The 16,586-nt window shown below is 42.7% G+C and overlaps 1 protein-coding gene across 4 annotated transcripts in view; it reads left to right on the top strand.

The window, feature by feature from the left end:
* IL12RB2 (interleukin 12 receptor subunit beta 2) overlaps window positions 1-16,586 on the top strand; it is a 68,306-nt gene that overhangs the window by 29,447 nt on the left and 22,273 nt on the right. For all 4 annotated transcript variants that reach the window (XM_074376267.1, XM_074376269.1, XM_074376266.1 and 1 more), the window contains 2 exons: window positions 1,183-1,262; window positions 10,513-10,732. In XM_074376267.1, the coding sequence (XP_074232368.1) occupies window positions 1,183-1,262; window positions 10,513-10,732 (300 nt within the window). The remainder of the gene's footprint in view (window positions 1-1,182; window positions 1,263-10,512; window positions 10,733-16,586) is intronic.

Raw genomic sequence — 16,586 nt, 5'->3', positions numbered from 1 at the left:
CTGGATGCTTGTCTTCTGCTGTCTAGGTGGGATTTGGTTTTCTGAAAATTTCCAGGTTAAATGGAAGTTGCTGCTCCAGAAGGAGCTCCAGCCTAGCCTCACCCCAATACACTCTAAGTGTCACTGTTACACAAGTCACACTGGTGCAGTTGAAGCCTGTTTTCAGGGTTTTTTTCTGTTGATTGCACCCTGGCTGTAAATCAAAACAAATCTGACAGTGGAAGAGATAAAAACTACTTCACCCACTCACAGGTGCGCATACACACTGTCTTTTTTTTTTTTTTTTGGTTATTTTTTAATTTATTTAATCAACCAAACTCCATAGTTTACATCAAGGTTCACTCTTAATGTTGTACATTCTATGGGTTTTGACAAATGCATAATGATATATAGCCACCACTGTGCAGTCTTGCACACAGGAGTGGATTATTCATTTTCTTTTCAGGTACATTTTATTGACTTTCTCAAATTAAATTAGGTCATATTTGACCAATGTCTTATGGATTTGACAGTTTTTTCCTCTACCGGTTCAGCATCTGTTTCAGCATCAAGTAGATAATATTGCCTGATTTGTTCATTAGCTCATTCGTCATTTAACAAAGAGTTATTGGGATCCTGTTTCATTCTAAGCACTTTGCTAGGCATGAGGAATATTAAGATCAATGAGATAGGCTTTCCTTTCAAGTAAATTATGATCTAATGATCATAAAACCAAATAATTATACCACAACATGATAAGCTCAGGAATGGAGATGAACACAAAGTTTATCATTTGTATTTTTACCGGATCAAAAATGTTTCCCTTATGGTGTGTGTCTCTTTTTCTGTTAAGAATTCTTTCTGAATTCTAATAGAAGAGAAGTAACCACACATATTTTCTTTGAGTTTATTTTACTAATACATGTTTTAAGAGAACGTTAAGAATCTAATTTCCTCCTCATTATTTTTTACAATTTTTTTCTAAAGTAACCTTGCCTTTTCTGACTTCTGTGGCCAAAGGTACACATGTTTGTTATTTAACAGAGGAAAAAGGGAAAGTTCTGGGGCACAAACAAAATTGAAATTATTCTGTAATCCTAGTCTCCCAGAATCATTTATAACCAATTGACTTTTAAAGTTTTTATAGTGTATATATATATATATATATATATATGAAACTCTGGTTTTTCCTCTTTAAAACAGAGCCTGCTGGGACGTTAGATGTCTGGTACGTGAAACAGCAAATTGACTACAATAGACAACAGATTTCTCTTTTCTGGAAGGTGAGTTTTCGGTATCCATTTAAAAATCAGGAGAATTATATGTTTGGGTTTTTGTTTCATTTCATTTTTATGGATATAATTGACATATGAAGAGAATTACATATTGAATGATAGGTTTCAAGGCCAGAAAAAGCTTCTATTTCCACAGTGGCTTTGATGTGAAGCTTCAGAGACTCAGCTGGAGCTCCTCTTCTCAGCCAGATCCTCATAATACTTCGTGTCATTTACTTTTGCCAGACGAAGGAGAGAGCTGAGGCTGAGTTCCTGCCTCCACACGATTACATCTTTCCCTTGGCCACTTCCAGTGTGATCAGGGTCCCCTCTCGTCCCCAAGCATGTCGGCCCTCTGACCCCACACCCTGCACCATCTCTTCTGACTCTTGTCTCCTCGCTGCCCACCCCTCCGTCCTGCAATATGCCCAGCAGTGACCACGCCACTCACTCACTTCTGGGGAAATTAAAGACGGGCAAGCTGTGGCTGTGGATATTGAGGAATATATTTTCTGTGAAATATATTTTCATTGAAAAGAAAGAGGGTGGAAAGAAAGCTAGCTGCTCTACCTCAGGAATATTAATAATAGTAGAAAATAATAGAAATAGCAATAGAAAGCGGTCCTTTCTCAGGAATAGTAGTAGAATAATGGTAAACCGAGTAACCTTCCAGAAAACAGTGAGGCCCTAACGTTATCACAGAGTGTCAAAGTTTACAAAGTGCTGACAGCTGTCATCGTCATGTCATCTGATCCTTACAGAAACCCTGACAGGTACGCACTAGTATCCCCCCTTAACACTTGAAAAAGCTGAGTGTCAGAAGGAGGAAGTTCTTCCCAAAGTCCCCCAACTACTGAGTGCAGAGCTGGGACTGGAATTCCATCCAGAGCTCTTTCTGCAACATTATGACTCATTTTTGTCCCAGGAAAATACTATTTGAATTGAGCTGCTGATTGGCATACTCATAAGAAGAGGTTTTATTATTTCCCCAAACCTACGTCCCTTTTACAATACCTCTTCCAGTTAAGAGTAAATAAACAGTTTTGTAACTTTGAAGCTGATGAGCGTGAAACCAGAAGAGTCAAGGTAATAAATATAAAGTCCTCTGATTCGGGGGGTCAGCATGGTCCGTTTTGATAATTTAATCTTATTCAGTTTTAAGAAATGAGCTCTTTCTCCCTCTTTCCCTTTCTCTCTCATACACAAAATGTCTGGTAAAAGACGGGACTACTATAAATAGCTTTGTGAGTCATAATCAAATTCTTCACTTTGAAACTAAAACTGCAGCTTAACATTTATTTTAAAATAAAGCATTTCTAAGAGCAAGATTATTCTTAAAGCAAGACATTTAAAGCAGCCTTAACTTGTGAATATTATAGAAAAACCCAGCTCAATTCCTGGCTGCTGGTTTTCGTTTTCACAAGTAAGTGACTAGTTGAAACCAAAATTCCTCCTCCCATTAAGATCCCTCCTCCCCACATGTCCTTTACAGTTATCCAAAAAGACACACTGTTCTGGTCCCATTTCACTCCTCTCTGCCCCAGGGTTTCTCTCAGTAGAATGAGGGTAATGATCCTGGTATCTGCAGAACTGACAAGACCATTGTGGGGCCCAGTAAATGAAAAGACTCAAACCCCCAAAAATCACTGGGGCCACCAAGGAAAAATTAAATGGTACTATGTTGTGATTTTTAACCTAATAGTGAAAGCAACACACCCAGTGCCATGCCTGTGTGTTTCTCACTGTCCCAAAGAGAATTTAGAACAGGCATGAGCATGGTCCTCTGAAGCCAGCATCAGAGCAAAGTTAGAATAACTGTTAGCCACCGGCGATGCTTAGCGAACTTGCATGTGCGCATTCCTCTCTGCTGCTCATCTTGATCTTGTCCTTAATCCTCACAGAGCTTAGGTTCTAAAATGACGTCTTGGAATTCAGAGGGGCTTTAAAGCTCTTATAGTGCACCCTTTCTCTCATGAGTATTGCTCCCACTCCAGCTGGGACAGACAAGTGTCCCTGCTGGGACCTTCTGGGATGGGGAGAGCGCCACTACATGGGCAGCCCGTGCCACAATGGCGTCTCTTATTGTAAGAAAATCTTTCCTTTTGTAGAGCCAGAACTGTGGGCCCAAGAAGGATGCTTTGGACTGGAACTGATTTGAGTAAGTCAGTTTGACTAAGAAACCAAAATGTAAATACTAGAAGCTTCTACAGCCTTGTGCCAGATGGTGGTCCTGACAGGGTACCTTCAAAACCTTCAGTGTTGTCCTTATTGAGAAAGGAAAGTTGGATCCAGTCTTCCGTCTTACAGGGTCATTACAGGACTTAGTCCTTTTCTGTCGAATCCTGGGCTTCGCATCCAGTGGCTCTAAACGGGCCACCCACCTGGGAGTGGGAATTAAAGCCCGAGTGGAGTTACTGAGATGACAGTCGTGCTCTGGACCCCAGAGCCATCAATCCCACACCTCTAGAGCCAAAGGGGATTTAACCAGCATGCAGTTCAACACTCATCTTACAAAAACGGAAACTGAGGTCCAGGGAGGGGAAGTGATTTCCCACGAGAAGATTTCTGTAATGTGGTGCTTGCTGCTGGGAGCCTTTCCTGGGCAGGAATCACTGCCCTTCTGTTTGGAACCACCCCTCTCCCATTCGAGCGACTGGGGATTCCTCTTGCCTCCCTCAGGCAGGCTTGAGAGCTGATAGGGCAGCGCTATGACATGAGGAACCCACCTCAACCTCAGACGAGAAAGAAAAGATGCAGCCAGATCAGATGCTTTGTGGTGGGGCCCCAGTCAGACCTCCCCGGGGAACGGAAGCAAAGACATGCGTGCAGTGGGTAATTTTTCTTTTTTTACTCTGATCAATACTGGGAAACCCGATGAGAGGGACACCCCGCCACAGCCAAGGGGGATTTCAGGTCTTAGCACCAAAGGAAGCCCCAGGTAAAACCCCGTCAGCTTGTGAACACAGAGAGAGCCTGTTTCTCTGGCAGCGGGGGAAATATGAGATGACCTTTCATTTTTGTAGGATGTTTACACTAGAGGGGAACCACTCGTGCTGAATGGGCACAGCCCCTGCGCCTGGGGAGGTGGTGCTGTGTGAGTGTGGGCGTGTGGAGTGGTGTGTGAGGGCAATATGTGTGTGAGGGACATGAGTGGGTGTGAGTGTGAGGGCGTATAGGTTGTGTATGTATGTGAAGGTCTTAGTTCAGGCTTGGTAATAAAGTACCTTAGACTGGGTGGCTTCTAAATAACACAGATCAATTTCTCACAGTTCTGAAGGCCGGCCGTCTAAGATCAGGGCACCAGCATGGTCGGGCGAGAACCCTCTTCTGGGTCTCAGACTTCTCCTTGTGTCCTCACACGGTCATGTGACGAGGGGCAAGACACCGCTCTGGGTCTCTTAGAGGGCACTAACCCCATCCATGGGGGCTCCACCCTCATGACCTGATCAGCCCCTAGGGCGCCCACCTCCTGACACCATCACATTGGGTGTTGGAGTCCAATGTGTGAATCGCCCTGGTGGTGAGTGTGAATGGGTGAGAGTGTGGAAGTGTGTGCAGGGGGTGTGAATGTACGTGTGTGTCTACAAATGTGCATGTGCTGCGGGTGAAGAAGGCCTTTGTTGTCTGGTTCTCACATAGTTACTCATTTTCCCACACCTTGGTCCTCCTAAAAGCTCCATTTCCTCAAAAATACCCTATACTATTTTTTTTTCTTTTGCCATAGCTGCTTTTAACAGAAAAAAATACTTGCTATGTTGAAGCAAAAAAGCAGAACCTAATCTATAAATAAAGCAAAAACAACTGGCTGCTGTTAAAACAGTAAATGCAGTAACAGGGAGAAAACCTTGCCTTGTCACCAGCAGCCCCAGGGCTGTGTTAGAGCCCTTCGCAGGGGGAGTTACCACTTCTTTCTGTCAGTTTCCGTCTATCATCTCCTTTTCTGCAGTTTCGTATTGTTTCCTTTGCCTTGATCAAGCATTTCAACTTGTGATTCCAATGCACTTTTTCCTTCAGTTAATACAGCTTCTGTCCTTTAAGAAGAAAATCACCTTGAATATATATGTAGATGACGTATGAAAAGATATGACAACGGGTTAAAAAGACATTAACCTTTCCAGTTTCCTCTGTCAATTTCTTTAGAGTCCTCTCAGTGTCTTGATCATAGCAAATCACAAACTTTCTGAAATGGTGGTGAGGCCAGGGGTGTGGGAGAGAAATATCTGTGTGCAGACAAAGCTGAATTCACTCCCTTCATTCACTCATTCATTCATTCAATTATTCATTCAAACAAACACATGAAAGCCCCTCTTTAGACCTGGACACCGTGCCGCATGCTGGGAATGTGGAAGTGAGCAAGCCAAATCCAGACTCCACGTTCTTGAGATCACAGTCCAGCAGATGGACAGAGATAGCAGTGAGGGTGGTAGGGGCACTCAGATGTTCAGGAGGAGTTCAGGGTTCAGTGGAGGGGGATGATGGCCAGGCTTGCCCAAGAGAGCTGGGAAAAAGGTGAGGAATCAGAGAGGACCTTTCAGAAGGTAATACTGGAGCTGGCTCCAGAAGAACAAGGTAGTCAGGACAAGGGTGGAAGAACATTTGGCAGGAGACCCCCTGGGGACATGGCTTTGGCATGTGAAGGGTCACACAGTGAAGCTCTAGCCCACAGAAATACAAAGCAAGCACAGATGCAAGCCATGTGCATAATTTAAACCTCGTAGCCACATCGTAGAGGGTAAAAAGAAACAGGTGAAATTAATTTTAGTGGTAGATTTTACTTGACACAAATATATCTGGAATGTTATCATTTCAAATGGAATCAATTGAAAAATTACTAATGCATTATTTTACATTCTTTTTTTCCTACTATGTCTTAGACAACTGGTGTGTCTACTAAGTGCCAGTGTGGTGCAGTGGCTAAGAGCTCACCCTCCAGAGCACAGCCCATCTCGGGTCAGAAGAGCCCCATGTCGAGGGCTGCATGGCTCACCCCGATAGTGGACAACAAGGCTCCCCAGCCTTGACAAGCAAGACAGAAGAGAGTGAGGGACACTCCTGGTTCCAAAAGTGGGGAAAAGATTGGGTGTTTTATATTCACTTGTTAAATGAAGTAATTCATTTTGATAAACAGCTCCCCTCCAACCATGGAAGGTGAGAAGAAGGAGCAAATAGCCAGCCCTGTACACCAGTTTACAACCTCGGAAGGACTGTTGTGACCAGAAGCAACTTATGCAGGACATTCACCTGGTCTCTCTGTCCCTTTATTTGTCTTTGTTGAATGAGGAATATTCCAGCCTGTATCATGCTGCTCCAAAGGGATGAATTCTTGGCCTCCTCATGTCAAAGAGATTCAGTAAAAGTAGGAAGTATTATTTGTATCCTGGTTTATATTGATGTGGAACAGAAGTCTATTGTAAATCCCCAGGGAAGATTGGCTGCCAGGAGCCTAAGGCCCTTATTTAATTATAGGAGGTATCCAACCTCAGAATCAATATTTAAATACAGCAGCAGCAGATGGGAAGATTTCATTAGTTTTGTTGCAATATTCAGCTCTTCTCTTCATCCCATTCCCAACCCTTGTCCCATCACAGCCTGGCACAGCATTTCTGGAGATATTTTTTGACAGAACAGGTTGCTGTCCCTTGCTTACTGGTCGCACATACTATACCAGCTGCAGGACAGGGAATTTGGGTTGGATAGCAGAGAGTGGTCAGTGACGAAGATAAGTAAGTAGCAGAGAATTAACAGAAGGTAGAAATCAGAGATGGAAGGAGAGTTAAAGTTTTTCTCTAAAAGTTTCCATTATTTTGCTGTTTTCTAGCTGCAAAACAAGATAGAAATTATTTTGAAATGTGTCAGATTTTGTCCTATCTTGGATTACATTCACCATGTTATTTTTGATGCTTGAAAGCCTTTTCAGGCAGCAGAATTCTTATAATGTTCTTATAATAGGTTTATAAGGGAGCTGTTCACTCTGCTTCTCGGACAAACCTAAGTCAGAAAGGCTACGGTCACTAAGTTTAGATCATTTTCCACAGGACAAAGTAGAAAGAAAACCTAAGGGAGAGAGGCAGTAGGACAGCTTTTCTCTTTTGGTGTATTCTTACCAGTAGGAGAGGGTGACAATGATGGTAGGACCACTGGCTTGAAACTCGCTCTCAGCACTGCCCCAAAAGGGGCAAGAAAGATCCTGTCTTTGAGATTCTCCCAGGGCCCCAGACTCTGGATATCGCCTCCTCTCTCACATCCACTAGGGGGCGCACTAAAATCTCACATTACTTTTCTGTGGGTCCTTCTTAGTTGGTTTCTTAACCTCTTGAAGCTTCAGCACCCTCATCAGAATGGGGAGTTATAAGGAATAAATGTGACGATAGATTTACAATAGACAAAATGAAAGATTCCCCCTTCTCACTCACCCTTACAAATACTAGAGTAAAAATAAGTTTATCTGAGAAGACCCAGCTGGCTCCTCAGGCCGTGGTTCTGCTGGGTTCACAGCTTGTCTCCTTGTGACTCACGGCTTGTTGCCTCTTGAAAAAAAGAATTCTGGATCTCCACCCTCCCCAGATTGCTGAGCTCGTGCCCACTGTTGATGTTCCACATCAGAATGTACCACAGCCTCACAATTATAGAGGCTGCTTTGCAACTCTGGGCCAGAAGGGTGACCGGAGATCCTACTATGCAACGTGGCGCCCGTACTCACCAGTTCATTGTCTCAGGCTTGCCAATAGAAGGAGCAGCGAGTCAGAATGGAGGGGTCTTGAGTCCAAAAGTGAGGAGCCCTGGATTCTACTCTCAGCATCTCCGTCTATCCCTTAAGTGGCCTTAAGCAAGTTGCCCTATGTCCCTGGTGCTTACTTTCCCTTATTGAAGTGATAAAATGAAACATTGAAGTAATTGTTGGTCTGTAGAATCCTTTCCAGTTCTGTTGTTCTGTGATGATATTCCATTCTATCAGGGCCAGGTGCAATCCAGGGGTGATGGATTGTATATATTATTTGCAAACTTGATGTTACTGATTTTTTAACCAACCTAACCACACTGTTTTCAGTTGCTTCAGGAGACCGAGTGCCCTGCTAGCTAAATACTTGTTTTCAATTGGCTCACTGGACTCACTGAATCTTTTTTTCTGTGGACCTTGTTGGATAAATTAGGCCCATTTTCCAATTTGGTTAATCAGACCAATTACCTGAGAGATGTTGACCTTTATTCCCAAATTTGAGCTTGACATTGTATACAAGCATAACTCAAGGGATACCATATTTGTCTAACTACCTTGGCCCCACCCTTACTTTCTCACTGATATTTGCAACTCAAAAATATGAGATATGGAAAGAAAATGCAGAATCTGGGTCCAGGCCCTTCGCTGCCCTCTGGGAACTTTCACTCATCTTTCCGACACACACCTCTGTTTTCTCGATCACTGGGATCAGCTAGATTTCCCAAGCAGTCACTAGGCAGGTCTGTTGGATCTAAGAGGACTTGACATTTTCCCCTTCCTTTCAGTACTTTACCATGGGAGCAGGTGAGATTGCTGAGGTGTCTGTAAAGGACAATGAGAGGGAGGTAATACAGGCTGATTTGCAGGGTGTTTTTTCCACTTAGGACTCTGTATCCTTTTAGTTGCCCTTTGGGAGCCTGGCAAGTATGGGGAGCTTTGTGAGCTTGGGGAGTGCCTTAGGGTGGGAGTGCATGGGGTGTGGTGAGAGTCCTCCCTCTGGAGCTGCAAAGGAGACGGGTAGGGAAGGACAGAGTGAGAGAGAGCTAAGGGAATGGTCTTCCCTAGCCAGCTCTCGCTATAATTTATCCTGTTTTTTCTCCTATGACAAAGGGCATGTTTATTAATAGCTTTTGAGAACATCATAATGTCAAAAGCACTCACCTATTTTAATCCACACAAGAGGCCTGTGAGATCAGCTGTGATGGATATTTGCAATGCTAACTCTCTTGGTTCTTGCCAGGACACGAGGTGTCTTCTAGGGAAAAGCTGCACGTGCACCCAGAAGTGCCCCCAGTGACATGGCACTTACCTAGTGCATGGACCATGGTTTATGATCCAGTCTCGGGCCTTGTGGATCCAGAAGGGCACCTAGGACAGGACTTGCATTAACCAAGCTCCTGAGACTGAAGTGTAAAAAGCTGGATATTCGTGCATTAATTTCTAGTGAGAAATGCAGCTGTTGGGCCAACCAGAAGGCTCGAGTCAGCAGAAAGGAACATCCTCTCCCACCATGCTGATTATTTCAGGAGCCAAATTATAATCAGAAGGCCGACTTTTTCACATAAAGTGAAAGATACAAATTTTATGTGAGCCAGATGTTCATGTTAGCCCAGCCTCTCCTGACAGATACATGATGTAGGAAACCGAATTATTAGAAGATGGCTTAGGGAGCAGGGAACCAGAGAAAGGGGCACTGGTCAATCCTAAGGTGCGTCTTTCAGCAGCTTGAGGTTACCCCGCACCCCATGGAAGGAAAAGCCTTGCCAAGAAAACTGATCCTTAAGTCTGGTGTGCGACGCCTCCCTCTCCTTGCTCTGGGCATGGACGGGCACTGCCAGCACAGGCCTTGGCAGCACCCCACTTCCAGTGCTTCTGTTTCCTGTGGTCCTTGTCCAGACAGGGTTACAATACAAATAATTTGTTTTCTGCTTACTTGTGGAGATTGTTGCCAGACGATCTCAACTGGAATTCTTGCAGTTGCAAAACTCGTTAGTCACACATGTATAAACAGCATCTTAGTTTCCTAGCACAGATGGTGAATCCAGTTCACACAGTGTGGAGTTTTACTAGTTTAACTCTTGAAAATCTTGTTTTTGATTTCAGGAGCAGCATTGTACTTTCCATATAAAAACACATACAAATTTAGAAATGAAGAATCAGAGGTGCTGAGTGCCTTGCCCGGAGTCACACAGCTGGTGGTTGGTAGAGCTGGAACTCAAACCCAGATCTTGTTCAGATCTCTCACTTGTTCCATTGGATGTAATTGAATTTTCTACTATTAGGAAGTTTCAGTTTGAAGCAAGAAAGGGAAATCAGTGTATTTTTAAGAATTAGCTTTAAAAAAAAATGCTAACTGATACTTTTTTCTAAATGGCAGGGATGGGTGGAGGCATAAAAGTGTGCAGAGGAGGAGATGAGAAGATGTAAATAAAAAGGTCACTCAGATGTAGCCACCTGCTGCAGTGGGTCCTGAGACCCTGGCACAGAGCATCCAGTGACCTTGTCTGAGACTACATAGTAAGTGGATGTGTTTTGTTGCAGAATCTGAGTCTTTCAGCGGCAAGAGGAAAAATCCTCCACTATCAAGTGACCTTGCAGGAGGTGGCAGAGGGAAAAGTCACACTACAGAACATCACAAGACACACGTCCTGGACTTGGGTCATTCCCAGAACTGGGAACTGGACTGTGGCTGTGTCTGCAGCCAACTCAAAAGGCAGTTCCCTGCCCAGTCGTATTAACATAACGGACCTATGTGGGGCAGGTAAGTACCAAATTTTCTTTCATGTTGCCTGTGGGAAACTGTGTCTTATTCATCTCTTATCTCCCATAGGCCCAGCCCAGGGCCTGGCATGAATAGCACAGGAGTTTAAACTTTGGAGTCAACAGCCTCCAGAGGCTGTGTGAAATTTCCACTTGGCCAGTGAGTGGCCTTGGACAAGTTAACCTCTCAGAGCTTCAGGTTCCCCCTCTCTAGAGGGGATTATCTTACCTGAATTGCAGGTCATTGTAGACTAAATACAGAGACTAATATATAGCACATGCTTTGTAAATATCAGTTAAGGAAATGTTAGTTACATTAAACTGAACACTAATATCTGGCTAATTTTTCCAGAGGCAGGAATAGTATGTGTTGTCAAGTTCTAGAAAAAATGTACCTACAGTTGAAACATATTTTAAAACCAATACTATTAAAATGAAATTCTGGCTGTAATGGAATGATAGTAAAATTTTGCTATACTACAGCTCTTTATTACACAAATTTAGATATGTATCTAATTATCTACACTGAAAACCTCCCAGCTAGCTATACACATTTTATAGTTGCATCCTCTGAAAACTAACTTGTCACAGTGAAAGCCCCATAATTAGTCAAGAAAATAGATATTAAACTTATTTCTCAACATCTATATTATACAAGTATTTCACGTCTAGATCATTGGCCTAATTTTTTCCAAAAATGCCTGATAGAATAAAACTCCATGATTAGATTCCTCCTTAAAATTCAGTGTAAATAGTTTTATCTACATGTGGGTCTAGCAATTATCATTTGAAGAAGTTTCTACCAAAAATAGTTATCTTATCAATACTGTTAAATCTTGGTTATATATCTTTTCAGTCATATGTCTGTAGAGGTAGATTTAATATAGTAGATAAAAATACAAGTAAATATTGATATATCCTTGGGCCGGTATATGAGTTAGGAATTGCTCTTAGGAGGAAGGGTTGCTTTTACTAGAGGCCTGACTACGGTGACTTATTTATTCTCTTATATGAAAGACGTTTGGAGGTAGAGAGCCCAGGGCTGGTGTGACAGCTTCATAACAGCATAAGGACTCCAGGCTCCTCCTTCTGTACCCACGGCCAAGTTGGCTTCCATCCACAAGATGGAAATGGTCCAGGATGGCTCTGGGGCTCTAGCTGTTTCCTTCTAGGCAGCAGAAGAGAAGAAAGGAGAAGCCTCACCCCTCACTCATGAGAGAGGGGCTTCACCCCTGGTCACATGACAACACTTGCAGTCATTGACTCTAACTGGTCACCTGGTCACACCCAGCTGCAAAGGAGGCTCAGAAGTACATTGTTCCCTTGCTAAAGAAGATGGGGAGAGGGTGTCTGGTTGGTAACTGTTGATCTCTGCCTCATGTGGAGAAAGCATCTAAGGCAGAAACCTGCAGGGAAAGATGGAGTAACTATGGGGAATAGAAGCTTAAACTTTATGCATAGTAAAGCAAAAATTTTTAAAACACCATAAATGGCTTTAAAATGCAAATAGCAATTTAGGAAAGGTATATGTACATTTTGACAAAAAGAGGATTGATTATCTGTATCTAACTTATTCAAATAAATAAGAGATTGTGGGATATGAACAGGCAGCTGAAAAAGTAAATATGAAAGGAGCAATAAAAGTATGAAAACATGCTCAGCTAGCAATCAATGAGATACAAATTTTGAAAAAAAGAATGAGAAATCAAATCAGACCAAGAAAGTGTAAGTAGAATTAGCGTAACTCATACTGGTGAGAGGGTGGGGGAAAGACACTCTTGTAGACTGCTGGTGGGTGTTTAAATTGGTACAACTTTCTGAAGAGAAACTTGGCAATTTGTAACACTGTCAATCTTTAAATACGAACATATCTTTTGACCAAGAAATTTTTCTACTGGAAATGTATCCTCAGCAAATAAGGCACGTGCTTAAACATGTGGGCACAAAGAGGTTTGTTGAAATGTTTCTGAAGTAATGAAACACCACAAACAGCCTAAATATGGGATAATTGAGGATGGATTGGTTAAATATATTGTGACCCTCACTCACCTGAATCCCTTCCCAGCATTAGAGTAATGTTGTAGATCTGTTTTTATTGACATTGGAAAGATACACATAATAAAGTGAAAAAGTAGGCTTCAAAAGTATACATGGGACAGTGTCATTTAAGATACATATTTACACAAATGCGCGTCTTAGCATAGTAAAACAAACAGGAGAATGTGCAGGGAGGTACTAACAGAGGTCATATCTGCATTATGGTATTACAAGTGATTTTTGTATTTAAAATTTTTTCTTCAATGGTTAAGTAAAACATATGTAACTTTTAAAGGAAATTCCGTTGGGGTGGGGGGAATTGAAATCTTACTGCTGTTTAGTATCCTGCTCTTGTTAAAATATAGTATGTCAAAATACCTTACTTTGTTCAATACTTTGAACTTTCTGGGCTCATTTCAGTTCCTTTATTTAGAGTTGGAAACAACTTCTCAAAAGGCCACATTCATTATTTTAGTGTTGGCCTCTATTCGTTCCACAATAATTTATTGAGATTACTATATAGGATCACTGGAGTCCAGCAATAGGTAAAAAACACAGTTAGGGTCCCACAGTTACATTTTGTCCAGTGAGGAGGCAGACACAGACAGGTAAACTGCAGTGCAGTGTAAGTGTGAGATTAAAGGTATGCACAGGACACTCCCGGAGCAGACTCCCCATGGGCTTGGAGAGGAGGCAACATGTGAACAGAGTAGAGAGACAAGTTGGTGTCAGCCAGGTGAAGGAGTGCAGGTGTGCAGGTGTGCAGGTGTGCAGGTTTGTTTTTATGTGAGATCTGAGCAGGCGTATACATTGGAAAGAACTGGGGTAAGAAAGAGTTGAAGATAAAAGGGGAAAGAGGGTGAACATCAACGGAATGGAGTCCCTGAGGAGCTGGAAGATGATGGGGTCCAGTAGCAAAAAGATGTAAGAGGAACACTTCCTCCTCTCAGAACGGAGAGGTGTTAAATGAGGGTGAGGCTCAGTGAGGAGGAACGTGGAGGGTTGGTAAAGCAGGACATTGAAACAGTTCTCTAGAACTGAGCTGTCGCCGAGAGGGTCCTGGAAAACTTGGGACCTCAAGAGCCTATTGCCTCTCCTGAGGCCATACCTAAACTATCCAGTAGGAGTCGTTGTGCATCCCAGGGTGACCTGGGGGACAGATTGGCAAATCAGTCACATGGTACCATCCCGGAGCCCCCTTGTCTCACACCAGTTCTGCATCTTCTGTGGAAATAACACCATGTTATTTGTCTCTCTCTCTTTCAATATATGTTCACACTACTCATGTAAATAACTTTCCTTCCAGAAAGGGAAAAATAATACCCCAACAGGTGGAATTATGTTGATTTTGAGAAAGCAGGGACAATTTTGTTATAAAAGGCATATGCCATAGTGCTGCATATTAAGAAGCACAGGAATGATTTTGTTAGTTTATGATGAAAGTTGAAGGTGTTCTAAACCCACCAGTCAACAAGTAAAGCATATTTAATATTTCAGACCAGTCCCTGTGCTCAAGAATTCTTGAAACTACGGCCAGAGTCAGAAGCCAGTGTAGCCGTAGACAGAGGCCCACACAGATGTCAGAGACTGAGGCGCCAGGTGGTGAAGTAACTTAGCCAAGATCACACATCCAATTAGTGGCAGAGCTGGACTGAAAAACCAGGCCACCTGTCTCTTAGGTGGGCACTTTTTCCAAATGCCTTATGAACTGCATAACTCTATGAAAATGAAGATGGGGAGTTGAATGATGGAGGCTAAAGGAATAATTCTGAGAGGTGTCAGAGAGGAGAGTTGCTAGCAGAGTTCTAAAGGAGAGAGCATGCCTTGGCAGACATCATGGGGAGGAAATCTAGGCTGGTTCCTGGCAAGTGTGGTAACTCAGAGGCTGGGCAATGCCAGGCTGGTTTGCTTCGTTAATTCCAGAGAGAGCACTGATTAGAAAGGTTCCTTGGCTGCGTGAGCCCCTCACCTGGCAAAGGGTCTTGCAAACTCTTGGTGCTCAGTACATATTAACTGAATGAATCCTTTACTGTCTCAAAACAAACAAACAAAGCAAAAACAATCTTGTGGCATAGCCAGAAAATAAGATACTAAGGCAAATGAAGGTAAAGAACCACAGCTGGGGAATCCCAGTTCCTGGCAAGACAGGTTCTGGGCTCTCACCACCAAGCCCGCCCCGACAGTGCCACAGGAGAGGTAGGACGGGATGGCTGAGTGCCTGTGAATGGGGAATAGTGATGAGGGGAAGGCTGAGGTAGCACTTGCTGATCCCACTCCTTTTTCTTGCCTGTGTTCCCTGAGATGTCCATCGCCCGGGCATTTTTACTGTGGGACAGGGAAGTCTGGAGGGCAGGGCAGAGTAGCTTCACAGAAGCCCTGGAACCTAACAGAGAGTGCCTGAGATTTTCTCCCGCCATCTACCCCAATGCCCGGCAATTACAGAAGAGAATAAAAGGCCCACTCCCCCATGAAAAGCAGCCCCGGCACAGAGGGATGGGAAGGTTCTGGAGCTGCCAGGTACACGACGGGCCACAGGCAGAGCTCAGGCTGCATCATCGCGGGCTGTCTTGCCTTCCATCCTGAAAAGCTCCTCCTCCTCACCCACACTGACCTGGAGGAGTATGAATTACAGCTAAGCTTTCCCTCCCCCTGCCGCCACCACCACACACACACAAAAATAAAGACCAAGGCTGCCGATCAATCCAAGAAAATGAAGTGTGATCCCAGAAGAGAAAATTTGGAGAAATCTGAGGGGCACAAGTTCCGGGAAAGAAGGACATCAAATGGGACCACCTGTACTGGAGGAAGTGTAATCAACACAACAGAAAGAGCAGGAGTTTAGAAGCATAGTAAGTATCCTCAGAAGGATAAGGGAGGAAGCTGGAAACATGAACCAGACATAGGTGGTTGTGGAAAAGCCCCAAATAGAGATTCAGTGTGGAAAGTTCAGTTGTTGAAATAAAGAGCTCAGCCAGTGGGTTGGATAGCAGAAGGGACTTATCTGAAGATTGAAGAAGAGAGTGGAAGACTGGGTGAGAAACTCTTCTAAAAAGCATCAAAAGAGGAAGAGAATTTTAAAAATGAGAAAACTTAAAACACTGAAAGAATAGAAACAGAAGTAATGACAGTCACCTAAAAAAAAAAAAAAATTCCCACTAAGAGAAAAAAGTAAATGAAAGGGAAAAAAAACCACTTAAAAATATTTTTTAGAATGTACTGCTCTGGTACAGGATGTCGATAGTGGGGAAGCAATGTGTGTCTGGGGTCAGGGGCATATGGATGATCTCTGTACCTCCCACTCAATTTTGCTGTGAACTTAAAACTGCTTAAAAAAATAAAGTCTATTTTAGAAAGAAAGAAGAAAAGGAGTGCCAAATAATCAAGCAGTTTGATCCCAAGAATACAAAAATTGATCAGGATCAGAAAAATGTAATTTATTACATTAATACCGAAAGAGAGGAAAAGGAATATGTTCTTAACAGATGTAGAAGAGTATTTAGTAAAACAAAGTTTTTAGTAAACAAGTAGTATTTTATAAAAAATAAAAGCTGTTTGAAAACTATGAATAAAAGAACTTTTTTGCTTTTTTAAGACTTTCTACCCAAAATATGCAGCAAGCATCACCTTAATAAAGTTACACAGGAAAATTCTCCTTAAAATTAGCAACAAGATAAAAAGAAATAAGAGATTTAATTTAAAGATTGAAAGGAGGAGATATTTTAAGTGTGCAGCTAAAAAGATTATTGCATGGAAAATTTAACAAGGGCAATAGACAAATTATTAGAACTAATTAGAGAGGTATACCAGAATAAGAATAA

The sequence above is a fragment of the Camelus bactrianus genome, chromosome 13 (assembly GCF_048773025.1).
Source record: "Camelus bactrianus isolate YW-2024 breed Bactrian camel chromosome 13, ASM4877302v1, whole genome shotgun sequence".
Lineage (NCBI taxonomy): Eukaryota > Metazoa > Chordata > Mammalia > Artiodactyla > Camelidae > Camelus > Camelus bactrianus.
The sequence above is the reverse complement of the archived record's forward strand: the minus strand, read 5'-3'. Positions and strand labels throughout refer to the sequence as shown.